Source organism: Pocillopora damicornis, chromosome 3 (genome assembly GCF_964200805.1).
Source record: "Pocillopora damicornis chromosome 3, jaPocDami1.2, whole genome shotgun sequence".
Lineage (NCBI taxonomy): Eukaryota > Metazoa > Cnidaria > Anthozoa > Scleractinia > Pocilloporidae > Pocillopora > Pocillopora damicornis.
Window position 1 is genome coordinate 23298778 of NC_142672.1, and position 22630 is coordinate 23321407.

The following is a 22630-nucleotide window of genomic DNA, read 5'->3' on the forward strand; positions in this document are numbered from 1 at the left end:
ATCTTGTGACATTTAAGACAACAGTCCCGTGACATTCTGGTCACGCAACTACCGTGACTAGTTTACCTTTGCGTAATACGATTTGCTTTCGTCTAAAGATCAAAAGTCTAGTACGTAGCTACGAAGTTGACCTTAAGCTATATATTTACCGCACGAGTGACAATTTCTTGTCTGGATGAACGCATATCTTTGGTGAGTTTTGTGTCCTAGTCGTTGCTGAAATAACAAAAGGTCGACTGATCATGAGTGACTAATTTTTTGGCTATGCATTTAATTCATCATTAGATTTCTCTTTAGAAGATGATTTGAGAGCACTTCGAGTTTATCTTAGTGATAAAGGATAATAAAAGATACTGTTTTCCTCAAAGTTACATGTTGATATGGAATAAGATGTGTGCAAATTCATAACTTGTCGACCGAAACCTGGGAAAAAAAACGCCTAACGTAGGATTACCCTCAGAATTACATGAAATAGAAACAGTATGGCGTAAATAAAGGAATCGAGCAACAGTATGCAAGGTTTTGGAAGTTAAATTGGACCTCACTGCAATTACTTACCTGGCTCCCCCTCCCTCCTTCCTTCCTGCCGTAAGGTTTAGTTGGGAAAGTTTTGATTTTTCCTTCTTCAAAGAAACTAAGAACATTCAGATTCCATGGAGATATCTTTTTAAGTAATGAAAAAAACAGTAATCCTTATATGACCTCTCACAGTAAGAGGGAGGGGTCTTCCAAAAAAAAAAAAGAAAATATTCACAAAGTTACCTCATTGGAACAGAGAGAAGTGATTGTCTTCTTGCAATTATTTCATTTTTATTTATTATTATTTTATTGAAGCATCATTTGCTTAATAAATGCAGTGTGACTTAAACCACTGTTACGAAATAACTGAGAAACTATAAGCACCCTGATTGGTCAAAAACCTGTCATTTATTGCCGTAGTAAATCCATAGAAAATTGAAGTTTATTTTATAAAAGCTATATAGTGCACTTTCTATTGGCCTATAATAATAACCCAGTCTTGGTGTTGGGAGGGTATGAGAAAAATGTGTAAATCACTTGCTTCCAGCTCATGATGTACAAACTATTCTGACATGTTCTCCCAAATCCTGCATCGATTATTGTGCTGGTATTAACCATCAGAAGTGCTCTCGATTGCTCAAATAATTAATTCATAAGGCCAGACCATTTCATGAAAAGAGCAAAAACCAGTCAAATTTTGCAGAGTTATAGGGTGTGGTCTACAGACGAAGCTCTTGCAACTGTGTGATCTTTACCTCTAATTTAATCATTAATCTTATCTTAATTATCTTACTAAATTAAACCTCTTTTTACTAGCCAGCCATGGGAAATAAGAAAGATCCAGAGCTGGAGCCTATCTTTGGTGGGGCCAGCAGAAGTAATGCATTAGCAGACTCTCATCCTGAGCACATTGGAAGAAGAACCAGGATCTTCATTGTTGGTGGTGTGCATTTTATTTACAGAGCTATGTGAACGTCTTACATTTTATGGTATTGTGGCAAACCTTGTGCTGTACTGCAGAGACTACTTGAAGCTTGAGGCTCCACTGCCCAGCAGTATCAGTCTTGCATTTCAAGGTAGATTTCTGTGACTTTTTTTGTCTAATAAACTTTTTTTTTTTACATAATAATTAAGTATTATCAACTGAGTTTATAACTTAAATTGGCCACCTTTAAGAGTTTCAAAGCTGATGATTTGAATGTTATTCCTTTGTCAGAGCAAATGACGAAGGGCTAACACTTGAAATGTCAGCTTTAAAACTCTTTAAGGTGGTCAATTTAAGTTATCAACTTAGTTGATAACACTTAATTACCCTGCTATTTCCTTCCACTGATGCAGCATCACAGTTTCTTTAGAAACTTACCCCTTCATTTTTTTACATGTTAAAGTAAGGATCTTGATTGCCTTATGTCCTAACAAATCAACTTTGTGGTTGAACAATCAAAGATATGCAGGATTCTTTTAAGGACAAGCAGTTTCTTTGTAAAGCCAGCCATGAGTTTCACTGTGGAAATAGCACAAATATAGCCAGATCAGAGCCCTGAGGAAATGCAACTTTGGGTTCTGATAGAAATTGGCATTTAAGAAGCATTATAATTGCCTTTTAAACAACTGGGGCCAGATCTTCTGGAATTAATTGCTTTTTTAGTATAACGTGAGCTAGCCTGTTTGATCAACAGTGTGTTAAAATTTCAAGCTTAGGAGAAGTTATTCCTCAATAATTTGTTAATGATAGCATCTAAAAGGGTATAACCTGTAAATTTGACCTCCTATGTGATTTACCAATAACTTCTCTCTAACTTGTCATTACATCATCTTGCTAAACAGGTGTTGCATGAATAAGACAAAAGAAAGATCTTAAACAGACAGAAAGATTTAAAACAGACGGCACTGACTTCACTGCAGTTTAATATTCAAGTTCACTGTGTAGATACAGTGAAATGTGGCCATTTTTTTGTTGTTTTCTTTTTTAAATATTTACTCCCAATATCTGATCACCAGATCACCTGTTTGCTAGAAAATAATTGTGGATATTATTGGGAGAAGTTACATGCTATTGTATTTGGGAGTTAAATTGTTAATGAAGATGTTTCACCAAAGATTTTCTATGTAGTGGTCAGTTGTGACTTACCTTTTTAAATAATGCTAGTTTACCTGTCTTCCTAGAAATTGTTTTCCTGCTCAGTGCGGCAAGCTGATAATTAAAAAGGCATGCAAGAGAGAAAGTCGAAAATGAAATCAGAGTAAGTGGTCTCATTTTCCTGCGGGCTTTTTTTTATCACATGGGAGGTGAGCCACCCAATATAGGGCATTTCATGTTAGTCCCCAGTACTTTTCTGTCATTTGTGGTAAGGTGTATTTACCAACATGTAAAACAAGATGATTTGATTGAACTATTGCAGACTTTGATGAGATATCAGATTCAGATGCAGTTTTACATTGACTCAAGAATTTCCCTTGAAATCTAACTTAGTTCTTTTTTTCTTCAAGGCACCTCATTTTTTTCACCTGTGATCGCCTGGCTGGGTGGCAGATACTTTTCTAGGGCATTACAACACCATATATGGAAGGTCTTTGCTTTATGTGGTAGGTGCTATTATTCTGGGTGCTGCTACATTTAACTATGGTGCTATATATGGACTGAGCACCGGAACTAGAGAGGCATTCTTAAAAATTGCGTTACTTCTCATTTTTATCGGAACTAGTGGAATCAAAGCCAGATCAAGAATGAGGGGCCCATAATTGTCCAGTGGTTCTTCGACTGGTTTTACTGGTTCATTCAGTTAGGACTTTTTTTAGCTTACACCGCAGTCGCTTTGGTGCAGCAAGAGGTGTCGTTCTTCTATGGTTACGTCATAACCGCTCTTTCAATGTTCTTGGCAGTCATATTACTCGTATGCGGTAGAAAATACAACATTACTCGTGAGCATAAAGAAAGCTACCTTTCTGAAACACTGAAGATAATATGGCTGGGATTAAAGAAGATTCGATGTGAGGGAAGCGCACGAGTTGGGTCCCACTGGCTAGACCGGGCTAAAGAGAGTCTGGGAGGAACTTACAAAGATCAAAGAGTCGAAGATGTCAAGTCAGTGCTGAAAATAGTTCCAATATTCCTTACATTTATCCTAAACTGGACAATTTAAGGACAGGTAAGCGTTAAGAGATGGATACTAACTGAGGGGTCTCATTCAAATTATTTTAGTGGTAGAAGCAATGATTCTCTGCAGGTTGACTCAGATACCGTCTTGTGAAAAGGTTTTTTATTCAAGAAACTGACCGCTACACCCGATGTTACTTCGCTACGCCCCTCCACAGAAGACACCAGATATTTGCAATATTTGCATGAACGTCACCTTTAGTGGGGATAAGGGGCTGATATGGGCGATGTTTGTACCTTTGAGGCGCAGAATAGTGAAATTGTGCTATTTCGGCGGTTCGATTGTGCTTAAAATGCTGTTAAAAATGCTACACATTTATTAGCGTATAATCCTCAGGGCAAAGGGATACTAAATTCCTTCTGCATGAACAATAGTATGCTGTGTGTAGAATATATAGTGCTAACTTTGAGGCTGTTGACAAATATTATAAGCTTTTAACTCCGTCGTACCAACAACAACAACAACAAAGATAAGGCACTGCGAAAGCCACACGCACAAACGTTATTTTTCCTACCCTTATAATGTCTATAATAACCTTGGTGATCTTGCCGGTATTCTGATAAGGGAGCTTGAGTGACGTCTACAACTTTTCTTGCTTTTCCTCCTAGGGCTAAACAAGCTACCTCCTTAAAGGTTCTTTCAAGAAACTCAAACTGTCCGAGCACTTTACAATGCCGGCGGCCTCTCTGTATCTCTTCGAGATCACCATGCTATTAATCCTCATACCGATTGTGGATCGCATTATTTACCCATCCCTCCGTTACTTCGGCATCGACTTCACCCCCCTGAAGAAAATGGGTGTCGGAACGTTGTTTGCCATGGGGTCTGTCCTCATGGCAGGGTTTATGGAGATCGAAAGAAAAAAATACATTCACACACATGGTTATTTTAAACAGCGTCCGTTCGACACTCCAGTAAATGCCTCACAAATGAACATCTTTTATCAAGTTTCTCAATACGTGCTCCGGGGAACTGGGGAAGTATTGACCTCGATTCCAGGTAAGCTGTGAGAGTGAGTGGAAGGATGTCCAGCCGGCGTGGTCTGGATATTTTTCCAAATGATCTGATAGCAAAGGAGTTGCCACTGTTGTCAAAAAGGAATGATAATTCACATTATTAAATTTAAATAATTATCAGAGCTTCGAAAATTTTTTGTACTCGTTTTATGAAGAAGTTTATTCGAAGTTTCTGTTCGCTATTCATTATCGTCATCATCGTATCACAAATCGATCTCAAAATCTGTTTGGTACTGACCTGCTGGTTGACCACCTTGAACGGCGCCTTCTAACAGGTTACCAGGAACGTTTGCAGAGGGAGAGATGTTTACTCTATCCAAAGCACAAAATCGATAGATTCGAATTGACTTGAAATCGGCGCATGTTTGAAACAAACCAAAATAGATATAATATTGCCTTACCGTTGCTCGTGCCTTTTTTTTTTCTCTTTCTTGCTTTTACCTCTTGCGAAAAGCGAGCAGACACAACCTCAACAAAGATAACCACCAAGCAACTTCCACGCGAATCAAACGTCAAATGATGCCATAACAGAGCATTTGACAGAAAACCTATCTAGCTGTCAAGCTGTGAAGTTGTCTTCCAACTCGAAACACTTCCGGCCGGAAGTTTCGCCAGGAGACTTTTTGCGTCTCTTGTAGTTTTCACCTTCATATCGTTGATTTCACTTAAAAAAAAAGCTTCTGAAGATATATCAAAAAATACAAAAATACATAACCAAGACAACTGAATAAGAAAGTGGTATTTATTATTCCATTGGCATCGATAACGTGATACATTATTCCCGAGGTTTCGAAACCCAAACCCATATTCATTACTTATTTTAAATTTAAACCCGCAATGCAATATTCATTATTCAGCTTTCAACCCAGAAGAATTATTTATAGTACTGATTTGTTGTTGAGCAAAGATTGTTCGGTTTGCTTTGTGTTCAGCATTAACTCAGTTTGGCTTGCTAGCGATCTTCTGCAAAACGTTTTCAGGTGTGATTGTGCCCTTTATTTCCCGGTAAGTATAAAAGTTCGTAAGGAGAGCAATGTACTTTATTTCAAGGTTTGCTTTCCTTTATTAATCGTTAAAATCATGTCGTGTTCAGCGATTTCCGAGTACGTGCACTTTGTTCAAATGTTAACCAAAAATGCTTGCGCTCAAAATACTATATTGGTTCCGTCTCCACTGCCCTCTCAAAATACTGAACATTCTTGTTCATTCTTAGTTAGATGGATTTTCAACCGTGTTCAGTTGCACTTTCTAATTCGAATCGACTCTATGTTTGAATTTTCAGTTGTACCTAACATTTCGAGTTTAGTTTGACTTTGAGTTTGATCCCTTAGTGCTTAGCTTTTTTCTTGCAAGCTGTATCAGTAGAAAATTGTCCAGCGACCAAAGCGAATCAAATGCCTTTGTTAGTCAGCCTCATTATTTTAGGCCTCGCAACGGAAAATCAGTCCATATAAGACCTTGTTTTTGTAATTGACAATCACATAGCTAAATTTTAGCGATGTAGAAATCTATCAATGCACGTGTGTACAACAATTCAACCTTTCCACAGAGGTTTAAAGGAGATTTCAACTTCTCGAAGAAATCTGAATAATTATGTACCGTATTTACCCGTGTATAATACGCGCCCATGTATAATACGCATCCCGATTTTTGACCAAATTTTTCATAAACAAAAGTTTTCGGAGCAAAAAAAAACGTTAATTCTTCCTACAACTGACGTTTTGCAGTGGTAAGTTTCGTTACCATTTCGAATTTCTTATCGCTTGTGATTACAGTAATACGGTACGATCGTAATGTTTATCTCGTCAGCTGTTTCTTAAATACTCTACTAAATTTATTTATGGATCGAAATTGAAAATGTTTCATCAGTAGATTATTTAACTCAAGCTAATAAAGACCAATTACTACGTGACTTTCGTTAGTTTCTTTGTTGTGTTTGTGGATCGAAATTGAAAATGTTTCATCGGTAGATTATTTAACTCAAGCCAATAAAGACCAATTACTACATGGCTTTTGTTACTTTCTTTCTCGTGTTTTTAACGTATGCAAATTAGGACGTACTTGAAAAACAATAGAAACCGTGTATAATACGCACCGCGATTTTGATGGTTATTTTCGTAGAAAGAAAGTGCGCATTATACAAGGGTAAATACGGTAATGTGATAGCAGCCGGACAGACAGTAATGTACAATAATGCTCTACCAGAGCTGAAGTAAACGCTCAAAATGCAAATGGTTGTACACTTCCTGTGGGCAGCGATACGAATCACTCATTGAATTTAGCTTTCATATTGCTCACGACAATAGCTACTTCCGAAGATAAGCAAAAATTAAACGCGATGGGTATTCAATTAGCTGAATGCCCTTGCGAACTGAATTCCCAGTTTTCTGGGAATTCCTAGGAATTCTCAAAAATTCCCAATTATGCAAATGACCCTTGCAAACTGAGTTCCCAGTCTTCTGGGAATTCCTAGGAATTCTCAAAAATTCCCAACTATGCAAATTAACTCTGATTTAAAAAGCTTGGAATTACTGGGAATTTCTGGGAAAGGAAGACTCAAGTTTTGTGAGGACTTAGAATTCCTAGGAGTTCCTCGGAATTCTCAGCTATACAAACTGCCTATAACTATTTGTGGACCAGAGTTTCAACGCACCTCTGTAATCGCATATAGTTACTTCTGTCTCTTGTACAAATGTTTCTCCTTTGTAAGACGCACTCTACTACTCTGTTGTCACTACTGCTTTAAGTTCAGTGGAAACGACTGACTGAGGAATCGAGATGGCGGTGTTGGAACGTGTTGCTGAACGCTTGCCACGGTCAAGCTTTGTAGATTTAGGTACCGGTACACTGGGATCATCTATGTATCTCTTATACTTCCTAATGTGGTATCCTTCTTTTATAAATATGAGGTTAAAAGACGATTTGTAGTCGCATTCAAAACTGTGATTGGCTCGTGTTATTTCTCACATTTGTCATGAACACAACTCAAGTGAGTTTCGAGTCTTTGTTTCCTCGACAACTTTCGGCCACAAATCCTGCATTTGTAATACGATCGAATCTTGTCGATTATTTCTACATAGAGTGAGCGCAAATCATTATTTATATCACCAAGGTATCCATCGTCTAGAAGCAGAGAACCGGTCGGAGAAGTCAGATTAAAGTTGTGCGCTTCTCTTAACAATGCAATCGGCAAGCCAGTGGATTCACTTTGCTAGCCAATGACAAGTCCTAAACGATCCACGTGATCATGCCCGTGATCGGAAACAAAGAAGACTCCATTTGGCGCTCATCTTTGAATGTACTTTTCATCGGTTGATCGCTTTTCTCAACTGTTTTGCTTAATATAACATTTATAAAGATAGCTTTTATTGTGGTTCAATGGGAAAATGAGAACAGCATGAGTGTTGTAAAAGAAAAGAAAGTCGTTGGCGCCGTGGAGTTAAAAGAAGGGACAACAGTTGACATATTGACCGGTACAAACAAGGGTCGAGTGGCCATCTGTAAAGCTACGATTTTGAAAGTTTGTGGTGAGTAAAAATTGCGATATTCGTTACGTGATCAAAATCTTATAAAAGAATAGATGTAGCGGGTTGAATTAAGCTTACATAACGCTCGGCGCAACTGAAACTAGAATAATTCTGAGAATCGAATCGGTCACTTGCATGCCGCAGTTTCTTAAGCTTATGCTTTTTAATCAAATAAACCTATCAGTAAGGTTTCAAGATCCTTTAGTCATGTTTGGGAACATTCAAGATTCATAATAGGAACTGTTATTAAAGAAACCTTGTTACATAAAGAAGCCCTCCTTGATAAAAACAAAATAATGTATTCAGCCCCTTTTTAGTAAAATCTATGAGAGAGATTTACTAACTCCAATATAAAAGTGACTCAATATAACAGAGATTTCTCAATTTGAGAATCCAATGAATTCCCTTTTCCTTATAGCCATCTTAAAGGCCTGGTCTGAGCCATTAATATATATATATATATATATTTAAATATAATATTTTTCTTCAAATTCAGATGTCTTGGAATCCAGATACAAAATGGTCAAGCTTCTTGTAGACAACCTCATTCAAGGCCAACTCATTGTGAGCCCAGGGAAAAAAATACAAACAGCAGCTAAGTTTGCAGTTTAGGATAACTTCACTCTAATTTATTGTTACATTTACAACAACACTTAAATCAAAAAATCAATTTTATTTATCTGTAATTAACCCCTTCACTCCCAAGAGTGCTTGGTTTTCAAATATAATTTAAGATATTGTGTTTTATGGAAAAGAATCAACAGATTTGTCAAACCAAATTTAATGATTGAGTAGGACTATTTTATATGAATAGCTGTAATTGAGGATTAATCCATATGAAGTTTTCAAGAAAAGAAAAATAAATCAAGTTCCATCTTAATATTACCACAAGTTGATGTTAATAATTAATCAAAAATATTTTACGTGTAAGCCTTAATTAAGCTTCTAAATAAGTTTCATTGAATAATTGAATTTTATCTGTTTTTTTTTTTAATTTAGAGTATTTATTTTATATCATCAGCCTCAAATTTTTGCTTAAAAATTCCCAGTAATTCTTAAATATTCCTAAAAATTCCCAAAAATTCCCAGAAATTCCTAGGAATTTTTTAGATTGACAGCTTTTCAGGGAAAGTCATTGGTTCTCTGAGTTGGAATTCCTAGGAATTCCTAGGAATTCCAAGTCCTGTTGGCTTTAAACTTGGAATTTCTGGGAATTTCTAGGAATTTCTAGGTTTTTAGAACCAGAGTTGTTATGGTTGGGAATTCCCAGTCTGAATTTACCGTGAAAATTCACACCTTTATTACTAGGAATTCCTAGGAATTCCAAGGAAAAAATTCCTGGGAATTCCTAGGAATTCCAAAAGCCATTTTGCAAGGGTTAGAAGCAGGGCTAGTCCGTAAAAAATTCATTCTTATTACGCAAAATATTCATCTCACAACTTCCTATTGCGCACTGATGAGATTGAAGCAATTAAGACAGGTACCAAATACAGCCTGGTCTCTTAACCACTCCAGACCTAGGGGGATAACCAGCATCTAATTTCTTCTTGCTATCTCACTTGCTGAATCAAACATTAAGGTCATGAGAGTATAGGAAAGGTCATCAACTGGAAAAGCCCATGATTGTTAAACAAATTCCCCTTAATTGTCAGCACCATAAGAAATGTTTGGAGAACAGTATGGAGAGTAAGCATACTGATGATAAGGTTTAAATGGGTAAGGCTCTTAGTCACCAGAATGAAGGTGGGGGGTGCCGTATGAATGTAAGATTTCACCCTATTCTCACGGCTTGTTTTTAATTTGCTTAGAAATCCTGCAGCACGTCGGCAATTACAAATTAATTCCGTTAATCAATTTGTTTTTAATTTGCTTAGAAATCCAGCAGCATGTCAGCAACTACAAATGGAAATGAAAATTCTCCCTTAATTCCAAAGGAACTAGATAAACCACATTCCACACCTGGTGGGGAGACAAGTGTGGCTACCAATTCATCTGACTCCAATAGTGCCTTGAGTCGACAACAAAGGGTCCTGAATGCAGTGTGTATTCTTGTTACAGAGTTATGTGAGCGCATGACCTTCTATGGAGCATCTGCAAATCTAGTTTTATTTTCCAAGAATGTGTTAAAGCTACAGTCACCTTGGCCATCAACAATCACTCTTTTGTTTGCAGGTTTGTTTGTAGTGTTATCCTAACATTCTTATGTTTTAATTCTTGTTAATTCTCCCCTCTAGCTGCTATAAGTTTCCTTGTAAATTAGTAAGAGGAATTTGGTGTTAGATCAAGATAACAGGTATACTTATTACCTCTTTGCTGGATAATGTGAGGATATTATAAGGAGAAGTTTCATGTTAATCACTTGTAGGATCATGCTCATTAAAGAACGAAACTATACTGTATATTTAAGTATTGACTACAGCTGTTTCAAAAGAGGGTGTTTAGAAAAAGTGTAAAAGTAAGTACAACAACCTTGAATGTAAATTTTGGTAGTTTTCAAGTCCTTGACCTTGCAGGATTTCTGGGAAATCTGAGAACATAACACTTTTAGGATGAGGCATAGCAAGGTTGAGGAATGTAGACATTCATTTGACATATTAAAATTAATTGATTACAGGATGTCCACATTACTTTTCAAGATGGTCACATGCGCTTTAATTTGACCTTTTTTTGGACAACCTAAATCTTGAAACAGCTGTATACACTCATTAAGGCAAATGTAGAAATGTTTCAAATATATGGAGTACTTTTTTGTTCCCCTTTATTGTTTCTGCTCAGTAAAATAACTTCAACTAGCTACAGGACTCATTGCTTCTAGTTGCATCATGTATTTAAGATGGTTTTAAAGAAAATAATCATCTCAATCCTTTAACTTTGAAGATCTGATTGTTCATTGTCCCCTCTAGCTGATAATGAAGAAATGTAAAATGGTTTCCATGTTTACATAGCCTGATGTAAACAGGCGGGAGGTTGGGAGAACATGAGATAAGTGTAGGAAACCATGATGCGAAGTGGAGTGGTTTCCAGCTTATCGAGTGTTCTCCCAACCTCCCAAGTGTTTACATCAGGCTATGTAAACACGGAAACCATTTTACATTTCTTTTATAAAATAACTAATGAAAGAGGAACGAAAACTGTGTTTACATACGCTCATGTAAAATGGTTTTATGGCCAATCAGAGCGCGCGTACTATTTGAATTATTTTATAAATAGTTTCTTGTGAATTAAATACAAAATTTGGTCTTAGATCAAGACAATGACTTTTACCTGATGAGTTTGAGTATTCTCATAATCTGTTTACTGGATAATGTTTGCATATTATAGGGAGAAGTTAAAATTTAACTTCTCCCTATAATATGTTATACTGACCAAGGTAAGAAGCGGGAGTTAATGGGTTATGTTTACATGGATTCATTATATAAGAAACCTTGCGAGTAACTCCTACATTCCAATGCTTGTGCCAGGTACACAACTCAGAACATTCACCTGTTAAATGCCATTTGAAATACAAGTATGCTGAACTAAAAGTTTTAATCACCGAACAACAACAATACTTTTACTCCAGGGCTCAAGCCACCAAGAGAAATTAAAAATTGCAAAAGTTATGACATGTAGCACAGTGTTAACCCCTTAAACCCATGAGAGTGGTAAGCATCTAATTTATCCCATCAGTATCATGCTTGAGGCAAGTTGTAAATTAATGAGAATAAAGGTAACGATTGAAAAGTGAAGAAACTTTTGATTATTAAACATATTCTCCATCCATGTATCATATGAAATGTATAGAAAACAGCATGGCTCAGCTTGCAAACTGATGTATAGGTAGTGTAAAGGTTTGAAAAACCGGATTGTCCATGAGCTGAGCTGTTCAACTGTATTAAAATTTAACTTCTTTTTTCCTTTTTTTTTTTTCCAGGAACATGTTTTCTCACCCCTTTACTTGGTGGGTTGTTAGCCGCTTCTTACCTTGGTCAGTATAACACCATATATGGAAGCTCTTTGTTGTATTTTGTGGGAGTTGTGCTTCTAGCTACAGTATCAGCTTCTGATAATTTGTTGAAGGGCATATTTAATGCGTCAGGAAGAGTGGTGTTCTTTATCCTGGCCCTTGTGTTGATAGCATTTAGTGCAGGAGGAATCAAAGCCAATGTGTCACCCTTTGGAGCAGATCAGTTGAAACAGGATGGTCCAAGAGCTCTTCAGACCTTTTTCAACTATTTTAATTGGTTCATTAACATTGGAGCCCTCCTAGCTTTTACTGTGGTGGTTGCAGTCCAGCAAAAAGATATTTTCTCTGGTTATGCCATCCTAGTGGGTTTTATGTTCCTTGGAATCATTGTATTTATTACCTGTCGTAATAGGTACTTGGTCAAGCCACCAGGTGGTAGCCAACTAACTGAAACTGCAAAAATAATTCACAATGCCATAAAAAATCGGAAACAAAACACTGGTGGCTGGATGGATGGAGCAAAGAGCAGATTTGGAGGAAAGTTTGGTGATGATCAGGTTGAAGATGTCAAGGCTGTGTTGAGAATACTTCCTGTGTTCATTACTTTCATCTTTTATTTTTCAGTTTTCTCCCAGGTAAGGCTTTGCCATCATGAAATCTCAACAGTTATACTTGAAGGAATGTTTTTTGTTTGTAATGAATTGGAAAAATGGAAATTCCATATTATTTGTTGATGTTGCAGTTGTTTTTCAAAACAAATCATTGGATTTAACATAATTCAATTTTCTATACCAACAATAAAATTTCTTAACTGACTATACAGTCTACTAAACTGAGCATCCTTTATGGTACTTTTTCTTTTCTTTTCTTTCAGGTGTCCACATCATTTCTTATTCAAGGTACATACATGAAGCTAAATTTTGATGGCTTTTCTGTACCTGCCGCATCTTTGTCATTGTTTGATATAGTTATTATTCTGGTGCTTGTTCCCCTTGTGAACCATGCAATTTATCCTCAAATTGAGCGCAGTGGGATCAAGTTGACAGCCTTGCGGCGCATTGGTGTAGGGTTTGTTTTATCAGCAGCTTCTATGCTTGTAGCTGGGCTGATTGAAATAAAACGACGGACAGTGTGGCAACAGGGGGACATTTGCACACAGACAGTTTTTAATGAGAGTCACAGTGCCTCATGTTTCAGTATTTTCTGGCAAGCACCACAGTACTTATTGGTTGGATCTGGTGAAGTGTTTGCAACTATTACTGGTAAGTGAATTTCACTGATGTTTTTCTTAAGCAATTGTCAAGTGGATGTTGAAAGTAATCTGGGATGACTTCGATTTTACTTAACTTTGCTCTGTCTGATTGGTCCAGACATCTTGTGTCATCCTCTCAACAATCAGATGCAAAACTATAGAAACAATAATTATTATGGCTTGATCATTCACATTTTCCCATGCTCCAAGCAGTGACATGGTTACTTATAGTCACTTCAGGAACCTACGGAAAAATATTGTCTCACTGTGTCTTACATCCCCAGCCCTCTCTACATGAGAAATTTCCATGTTTTTCCATGAGGGGAATTTGTAGAAATCCACAGTGATTTCTGTCTCTTTGTATCTGCAGGTCCGGAATTTGCATATTCACAGGCTCCTGAATACCTTAAAGAAGTGATCATAGCCCTTTTTTTCTCAGCCTCTGGCATAGGAAGCTATATTGCAAACTTTCTAGTTGCTGTTGTCAGCAGCGATTGGTACCCTGAGAAGGATCCCAATCAGGGTCATATGGAGTACTTCTTCTTCATGATGGCTGGTTTAATGACACTTAATTTCTTGTTGTTTCTGTTCATTGCATCCTCCTACAAATACAAGGAATTATCCCCACAAAGTGAAGGAGGACCAGGATGCCCAAGAACTGACTGTTAGTGTTTCATCTGTGCATGGCTGAGTGACATGTGTCAATTTTCTACTGAATGTGCAAAAACTGTTGTGTGTACCTGCCATGTAGGAAGTGCTTAGTGCATGGTTTTTGAGACAATGTCAGCAATCAAAGTGAAGAGGTTGCTCCACTGGTGTAGTTTTTAAGAATATAGTTCAAGCGTGAATCATCTAAAAGTATGTAAAAATTTTCTGGCCATTAAACTACATTTGATAGGAACTAATGAAAAAAGTAGTTCTATTTTTTCCAGTAAGTGTTCTGACCATAGTTTAGGTACAAAAGTTCAAGGAGTTTGGATTCTATTGCCAGGAGAGAGTGTAAAAAGCAGATCCAAACTCTGTGGGAGCTAGTGGTGGAAAAAAATTAATGTTAAAAAAAAAAAAGGAGACAAAAAAGCTGCAAAATAAATCAACTCTTTGGCAAGTTTTTACCATTTAAGAATACTACAATTTATATTACTACACACCACATGTGAAAATAGTGCTTCAAGTGTGCACTGATTGGTTAATGTGGAAGTGAATAGCAAGTGCTGGGCAGCTGATGAAACAAAATCACACATCAAAAGTTTAATTTCCAACCATTTTCCTGTAAATTGAAAGAATTATTTTTTGGTATCTCTGGCACACACTAGAACAATAACACATCTGAGTGTCAATGATTATTGTGGATATTTACCTTATTCACCACTACTCATCTCCATTTTGGTGCATAATTGTTAATTATATCAGTTTCTGGACAATTTTAGTATTAAGCTTGCATGATACAGTGGTTTGACTCAAAATATCTGAGAAAAAAATTTTGATTTTGTGTTTCTAATTGTTAGCCTTAGAAATTAGAGAACTTATGCATGCTAACTCCTTTCATGTAATCTGCGGACTAGTTTTTAAAGAAATTTATTAAAAAATAATTTTAAGATTAATATAACAAGCACTCTTGGATTAGATAGGAATATACAGTAGACCAAGGGGTTCTTGGACTTTGCTATGAGCTGAGTCTCTTCTTCCTCTTCAATAACTAAATGAAACACTAGTCATGACCAAACAGAAAAGAATATAAACACACCTCAATCAGTTCCTTCCTGGCCTACAAATCGCTTAACATTTGTAATTACTTCAGAAAGCGATCGTGATTGGAATATTTCCACACCAGAACTTATGATGATTGGGAACATTGATCTTACTGACGACGCGAGAAACATGAATTCTACGCATATAGGTATAATTATCCTGTAAAAGTTGAGCAAATATCTCAGATTTCCTCACAATATCAATAAAAATAATAATCTTAAGGACAAGTGATGGGAATAATGAAAGATAGTTACTAGGAGATTATAAGTTAAACCAATACCTAGATTACAAGAATTGTAAGGCAGACAGTACCCCCTGATCGCCTTCCACCCACTTCACCATTACTTTCCTGCTAAGAGCGTCGGGCTTCAATTAATTTTCATTACAACGTATTACCTATTTTTATCAACCTTTAGATTATGACAAGCCTTTCAAGAGCTCTAATTGCCCGCTGACACATCGTCTGTTTTTTAAAAACTGATACCATCGAAAATTCTCCATGCCTGCCGCTTCTCAACCTCGAAGTTTGATGAGGCAAGGTGCTCACGTGATATCTTGTGACAATTAAGACAACAGTCCCGTGACATTCTAGTCACGAAACTACCGTGACTTGCTATTTAAATCGCACACCGTGAATTTATTTCGTCATTATTCGAAGTTTACCTTTGCGTAATACGATTTGCTTTCGTCTAAAGATCAAAAGTCTAATACTTAGCTACGAAGTTGACCTTAAGCTATATATTTACCGCACGAGTGACTGGAGGAACGCATATCTTTGGTGAGTTTTGTGTCTTAGTAGTTGCTGAAATAACACAAGGATCGACTTATCACGAGTAACTAATTTTTTGGCTTTGCATTTAATTCATCAAGATTTCTCTTTAGAAGATGATTCGAAAGCACTTCGAGTTTATCTTAGTGATAAAGGATAATAAAAGATACTGTTTTCCTAAAAGTTACATGTTGATATGCAATAAGATGTGTGCAAATTCATAACTTATCGACCTTAACCTGGGAAAAAAACGCCTAACCAAGAATAACCCTCAGAATTACCTTGAATAGAAATAGTATGGCGTAAATAAAGGAATCGAGCAAGGGTATACAAGGTCTTGGAAGTTAAATTGGACCTCACTGCAATTACTTACCCCTCCCCCCTCCATTCCCCCTTCCTCCCTCCCCTAAGGTTTAGTTGGGACAGTTTTCTTTTTCCTTCTTTAAACTAAGAAACTAACAACATTCAGATTCCATGGGGATATTTTTTTAGGTACTGAAAAAAACAGTAATCCTTATATGTCATCTTACAATGAGAGTGAGGGGTCTTCAGAAAAAAAGGAAAATCCTCACAATGCTACCACATTGGAACAATGAGAAATGGTTGTCTTCTTGCAATTATTTCATTTTTATTTATTATTATTTTATTGAAGCATCATTTGCTAAATAAATGCAGTGTGACCTCAACCACTCTTACCAAAATAACTGAGAAACTATAAGCACCCTGATTGGCCAAAAATCTTTCATTTATTGCACCAGTAAATCCATAGAAAATTGAAGTTTATTCTATAAAAAGCTATATAGTGCGCTTTCAATTGGCTTACTGGCGTAATAACCCAGTTTCATGATGTACAAACTATCCTGACATGTTTTCCCAGATCCTGCGAAGATTATTGCACTCAGGTATTAACCATCCAAAGTGCTCTCTATTGCTCAAATATTTCATTCATAGGCCAGACCATTTCATGAAAAGAGCATAACCAAATCAAATTTTACAGAGTTAGTGGGGTGGTGTACAGAAGAAGCTCTTGCAACTGTCTGATCTTTACCTCTAATTTAATTGTTAATCTTATCATAATATTCTTACTAAATCAAACCTCTTTTTATGAGCCAGCCATGAGAAATAAGAAAGATCCAGAGCTGGAGCCTATCTTTGGTGGGGCCAGCAGAAGTAATGCATTAGTAGACTCTCATCCTGAGCACATTGGAAGAAGAACCAGGATCTTGTTGGTGGTGTGCATTTTATTTACAGAGCTATGTGAACGTCTCACATTTTATGGTATTGTGGCAAACCTTGTGTTGTACTGCAGAGACTACTTGAAGCTTGAGGCTCCATTGCCCAGCAGTATCAGTCTTGCATTTCAAGGTAGATTACTGTGATTTTTTTGTCTAATAAACTCTTTCTTTTACATGATAATTAAGTATTATGAATTGAGTTGATAACTTACGTTGGCCACCTTTAAGAGTTTCAAAGCTGACAATTTGAACATTTGCCCCTCATCAGAGTGAATGACGAAATGTCAGCTTTAAAACTCGTTAAGGTGGCCAATTTAAGTTATCAACTCAGTTGATTATACTTAATTACCCTGAGATATCCTCCCACCGATGCAGCACCACAGCTTCTCTAGAAACTTAATCCCCTTATTTTTTGCATGTTAGTAATAATCTTGATTGAATGATGTCCTACAAATTGACTTTGTGGTTGAACAATCAGAGATAAGCAGGATTCTTTTAAGGACAAGCAGTTTCTTTGTAAAGCTAGCCATGAGTTTCTCAGTGTAAATAGCGCAAATAAGCCAGATCAGAGCCCTGAGGAAATGCAACTTTGGGTTCTGATAGACATTTGCATTTAAGAAGCATTGCAATTGCCCTTCAAACAATTAGGGCCAGATCTTTTGGAATTAATTTCTTTTTTAGCATAAAGTGAGGCTAGCCTGTTTGATTGACAGTGTGTTAAAGTTTCAAGCTTAGGAGAAGTTATTCATCAATCATTTGTAAATGACAGTATCTAAAAGGGTAAAACCTATAAATTTGACCTCCTTTGTGAGTTACCAATAACTTCTCTCTAACATGTCATTACATAATGTTAAACAGGTCTTGTATTAACAAGACAAAAGAAAGATCTAAAACAGACAGAAGATCTAAAACAGGCAGCACTACCTTCACTGTTGTTTGATGTTCAAGTTTACTGTGTCGCTACAGTGAAATGTCAACATTATTTTTTTTGTTTTCTTTTTTAAATGTTTACTCCCAAGATCTGATCACCAGATCGCCTGTTTGCTAGAAAATAATTGTGGATATTATAGGGAGAAGTTACATGTTAATCATTTTTGGGAGTTAAATGCTTAATGAAGATGCTTCACCAAAGATTTTCCATGTTGTGGTCAGTTGTGACTTACCTTTTTAAATAATGCTACTCTACCTGTCTTCCTAAAAATTGTTTTTCCTGCTCAGTGCTGCAAGCTGTTAATTAAAAAGGCATGCAAGAGAGAAAGTCGAAAATTAAATCAGAGTAAGCCCTCATTTTCCTGCTGGTTTTTGTAGTGGCCCATCACATGGGAGGTGAGCCACGCATTATAGGGTATTTCATGTTAGTTCTCAGTACTTTTGTGTCATTCATTGGAAGTTATATGTACCAACATGTAAAACAAGATGATTTGATTGAACTATTACAGATGTCAATGAGATATCAGATTCAGACGCAATTTTACATTGACTCAAGAATTTCCCTTGAAATCTAACTTAGTTCTTTTTTTCTTCAAGGCACCTCATTTTTTTCACCTGTGATCGGTGGCTGGGTGGCAGATACTTTTCTAGGGCGTTACAACACCATATATGGAAGCTCTTTGCTTTATGTGGTTGGTGCCATTGTTCTGGGTGCTGCGACATTCGACTATGGTGCCATATATGGACTGAGCACCGGAAGTAAAGAGGCATTCTTGGGAATTGCGTTATTTCTCATTTCTGTCGGAACCGGTGGAATCAAAGCCAATGTATCCCCTTTAGGGGCAGATCAGATCGAGAATGAAGGGCCCATAATTGTCCAGCGGTTCTTCGACTGGTTTTACTGGTTCATTCAGTTAGGATCTTTTTTAGCTTACACCGCAGTCGTTTCGGTGCAGCAAGAGGTGTCGTTCTTCTATGGTTACGTCATAACCGCTCTGTCAATGTTCTTGGCAGTCATATTATTCGTAAGTGGTAGAAAATACTACATTACTCATGAGCATAAAGGAAGTTACCTATCTGAAACACTGAAGATAATATGGCAGGGATTAAAGAAGATTCGATGTCAGAGAAGCGCGCAAGTTGGGTCCCACTGGCTAGACCGGGCTAAAGAGAGTCTGGGAGGAACTTACAAAGATCAAAGAGTCGAAGATGTCAAGTCAGTGCTGAAAATAGTTCCAATATTCCTTACATTTATCTTATACTGGACGATTTATGGACAGGTAAGCGTTAAGAGGTGGATACTAACTGAGGGGTCTCATTCAGATTATTTTAGTCATATAAGTAATGATTCTCTGCAGATTGACTTAGATACCGTCTTGTGAAAAAGTTTCTTATTCAACCAGATGTTACTTCGCTACGCCCCTCCATATAAGACACCAGATATTTGCAATGTTTGCATGAACGTTGTGCTTACATCACCTTTAGTGGGGATAAGGAGCTGATATGGGCGATGTGTTTACCTTTAAGGCGCAGAATAGTGAATTTGTGCTATTTCGGCAGTTCGAATGCGCATTAATTTCTGTTTAAAACACTACACATTTATAAGCGTATAATCCTAAGGGCAAAGGGATACTAAACTCCTTCTGCATGGACAATAGTACGCTGTTTGTATAATATATAATGCTAACTTTGAGGCTTTTGACAAATATGATAAGCTTTCACCTCCGTCATACTAACAACAACAACAACAACGACAACAACAAAGATAAGGCACTGCGAAGGCCATACCCACGAACGGTACCTTTCCTTCCCTTATAATAACCTTGGTGATCTTGCCGGTATTCTGATAAGGGAACTTAAGTGACGTCTACAACTTCTCTTGCTTTTCCTCCTAGGGCCAAACAAGCTACCTCCTTCAAGGTTCTTTCATGAAACTCAAACTGTCCGAGCACTTTACAATGCCGGCGGCCTCTCTGTATCTCTTCGAGATCACCATGCTATTAATCCTCATACCAATTGTGGATCGCATTATTTACCCATCCCTCCGTTACTTCGGCGTCGACTTCACCCCCCTGAAGAAAATGGGTGTCGGAATGTTGTTTGCCATGGGGTCTGTCCTCATGGCAGGGTTTATGGAGATTGAAAGAAAAAAATATATCGACACACATGGTTATTTTAAACAGCGTCCGTTCGACACTCCAGTAAATGCTTCACAAATGAACATCTTTTATCAAGTCCCTCAATACGTGCTCCAGGGAACTGGGGAAGTACTGACTTCGATTCCAGGTAAGCTGTGAAAGTGAATGAAAGGATGTCCAGCGTGGTCTGGATATTTTCCAAATAACCTAATAGCAACGGAGTTGTCACTGTTGTTGTCCTAAAGGAATGATAATTCACTTAATTAAAATTTAATAATTATTAAAGTCTTAACGTGTTAGGAGGTTTTTTGTTTTGGTTTTCGAATGTTTTAACATGTCATCTGAAGATGAACTGGAACAAGTAGGCCTGAGACATTTTTCCAACGCTGAAGTGCACCTTGTCAGTAAACAATGCGTTACAGACACCACAAAAGCAAAACGATCCGTGCCGATGTACCGTTTGCGGTGTACGATCGCGTGATATGGATTGTGCTATTTCCAAGAAGGAGGGGGGGGAGGGAAGGCAATTTGCACCAAAGCAATTCTTGTGGGGTTCTCTTGGATAACAATCATGTGACTGAAAGGGTTACACTGTTTGAGATGCTTCTAGTTGTAACCTTGATTCACCCCCTTTACAGGTTTTTAGGGAGGGAGGCGAAGTCACTACTTTGGCTTCAGTAAATTAAGCAACGGAGAGTTAGCCAACAACTGATTTACAACATTGCCTCATGCTCTCCGAAAAGAAAGCGCCTACACAACTGAAAGATAATCGTAGATGTTATCCTCTAGAACTGGGAATAATGACTTGAAAATCATTCACTTTAAAATAACTTATTGTTTAGAGTAAGTTATAACCTGCTATACTAAACCATACTAATTTCTTGGAAAGATTAACTTTTCGCCTTCTTTCCTCATTCTAGGTCTGGCATTTGCTTACTCCCAGTCCCCTCTCTATCTTCGCGGAGTGATCATGGGCCTTAACCTGGCCACCATTGGAATAGGCTTCTATGTTGCTGGGGCTCTGGCAGCGATAGCGAAAAATTCTAGTGACGGCTCTTGGTACCCGCAGGATTTGAACGCGGGCAAACTAGAAAACTATTTCTTTTTCCTCGCTGCCGTGATGTTCGCGAATTTCCTCCTTTTTGTTTTCCTTGCTAGAAAGTACAAATACGTTGAATCCCCAAATACTGTCACAGTTCAAGAGGATCATGGGCAATCACTAATTAATACCTCGACATCTAATTTAGAAAAAGTTTGAGATGCTGTCGGTGAGAGTTGCCTTAGCTGCGTTTTTTTTTCTTCTACCAAATACGAGCTCGTTGGATTTTAAAACACAAGTTTCTTTGAGAGTTGCTCCTTTTATACAAATACCATGGAAATGTTTGAGGGAAGAGCACTTTACCATCTTCCTAAAGTTATTTTGCCAAAGAGGCTTTCGGAAGTCTTTAGATCAAGAACTTTTACCGCTTTTGATCTCGAGCTGACCAAAAGATAGGTAAGCAACAAGGGATTTTTTACTACATGTTAACTGATTTTCCTGGACTGGGCAGTCAGATATTATCGAGTAATACCTTTTATCTCTTAATTTTATTTGGCTGCCAAACTGTCCGATAGCAAGCAGCTTCTAATCAGATCAGAAAGTTCTGGTGAAGCATCAAAAAAATTAAGCGATTAAAAGGGCTGTTAAGAACAATCAATTTTTAGAATTTTTTTCGCATACGCAGTTGAGGATATGATAGGTTTTAAAATGGTTCATGGCAAACCTGTTTTTTCAACGTTTTGTTTTAGCCGCTTTTTTCCTGATTCAGCTGGTACTCTTTACAGAGAAAGGGACTCAATTGTTCAGAGTTGCAATGATACCTAGTTGAATTCAGATAACTCAGTGACTTGAGGGAAACGTCAGAATTTTAATAATATGTATTTGAAGGACAATCAAAAACGAATATTGCGAAGTCACAAGAAAAATATAGATAACTGGTGGAAATGGTGAATATGTTATTGTACGGCAGACGAAAATTAATATTTATAAAAGTTGATATACAAAATTATTACATTTTTAAATACAAAGCCGTTAGTTTTTCATGAAATTAAGTCTGTCTCTGAATACCATGAGAGAACAAGATAGAGAGGAACATCCCTAGGAGTGATAAGTATCTAAATTCTCCCAGCAGTATCACCCCTGAATCAAACATTAGGGTCATGAGAATAAAAAAAGAAAGATATCTAACTTAAGAAGCTCTTGATTGTTAAGCAAATTCTCTTTTGCACCTTAGCAAACCTATAGAGAACAGATGAATGAAGGGGTAAGTTTCTAAAGAAACTGTGGTGCTGCGTCGGTGGGAGAGTATAGCAGGTAATTTAGTGTTAACAACTGGGTTGAAAACGTAAATT

General features: G+C 37.2%; 2 protein-coding genes and 1 long non-coding RNA gene across 8 annotated transcripts; 2 read left to right on the forward strand and 1 right to left on the reverse strand.

The window, feature by feature from the left end:
• Window positions 1-53: 53 nt before the first annotated feature.
• On the forward strand, window positions 54-14331 carry LOC149048897 (solute carrier family 15 member 4-like). 6 transcript variants are annotated; one of them, XM_089200615.1, is made up of 9 exons: window positions 54-192; window positions 1336-1595; window positions 2686-2762; window positions 3010-3668; window positions 4286-4676; window positions 10095-10392; window positions 12134-12801; window positions 13041-13428; window positions 13789-14331. In XM_089200615.1, exons 6-9 carry the CDS (start codon window positions 10107-10109, stop codon window positions 14085-14087), a joined length of 1641 nt encoding a protein of 546 aa, XP_089056741.1. In that variant the 5' UTR covers window positions 54-192; window positions 1336-1595; window positions 2686-2762; window positions 3010-3668; window positions 4286-4676; window positions 10095-10106; the 3' UTR covers window positions 14088-14331. The 6 variants fall into 6 exon arrangements, with proteins under 6 accessions (XP_089056741.1, XP_089056743.1, XP_089056738.1 ...); XM_089200617.1 differs by lacking the exons at window positions 54-192; window positions 1336-1595; window positions 2686-2762; window positions 3010-3668; window positions 4286-4676 and adding an exon at window positions 5438-5698 and having other exon boundaries at window positions 13041-13065; window positions 13267-13428; XM_089200614.1 differs by lacking the exons at window positions 54-192; window positions 1336-1595; window positions 2686-2762; window positions 3010-3668; window positions 4286-4676 and adding exons at window positions 7237-7578; window positions 8052-8220 and having other exon boundaries at window positions 8717-10392.
• Window positions 14332-14979: 648 nt separating this feature from the next.
• Window positions 14980-15714, reverse strand: LOC149048898 (uncharacterized). The gene is made up of 2 exons (XR_016185038.1): window positions 15448-15714; window positions 14980-15326 (listed from the first exon to the last, which is right to left on the reverse strand). It is a non-coding gene; the product is annotated as an uncharacterized LOC149048898 (long non-coding RNA).
• Window positions 15715-15761: 47 nt separating this feature from the next.
• On the forward strand, window positions 15762-22326 carry LOC113675210 (solute carrier family 15 member 4). The gene is made up of 5 exons (XM_027191753.2): window positions 15762-15945; window positions 17050-17301; window positions 18699-19381; window positions 19997-20387; window positions 21160-22326. The coding sequence occupies exons 2-5, from the start codon at window positions 17052-17054 to the stop codon at window positions 21495-21497; spliced, it is 1662 nt and encodes a 553-aa protein (XP_027047554.2). The 5' UTR covers window positions 15762-15945; window positions 17050-17051; the 3' UTR covers window positions 21498-22326.
• The last annotated feature ends 304 nt before the right edge of the window (window positions 22327-22630 follow it).

What these genes read in the sequence shown, in the direction of transcription:
- LOC149048897 (XM_089200612.1), top strand. Translation starts at nt 5,531, where the DNA reads ATGCAATATTCATTATTCAGCTTTCAACCCAGAAGAATTATTTATAGT. An exon ending in ATTGTGCCCTTTATTTCCCG is followed by an intron (nt 5,699 to 10,094) that starts GTAAGTATAAAA and finishes TAATTTGCTTAG; the next exon opens with AAATCCAGCAGCATGTCAGC. An exon ending in ATTTTTCAGTTTTCTCCCAG is followed by an intron (nt 12,802 to 13,040) that starts GTAAGGCTTTGC and finishes CTTTTCTTTCAG; the next exon opens with GTGTCCACATCATTTCTTAT.
- LOC113675210 (XM_027191753.2), top strand. Translation starts at nt 17,052, where the DNA reads ATGAGAAATAAGAAAGATCCAGAGCTGGAGCCTATCTTTGGTGGGGCC. An exon ending in TATCAGTCTTGCATTTCAAG is followed by an intron (nt 17,302 to 18,698) that starts GTAGATTACTGT and finishes TTTTTCTTCAAG; the next exon opens with GCACCTCATTTTTTTCACCT. An exon ending in ACTGGACGATTTATGGACAG is followed by an intron (nt 19,382 to 19,996) that starts GTAAGCGTTAAG and finishes TTTTCCTCCTAG; the next exon opens with GGCCAAACAAGCTACCTCCT.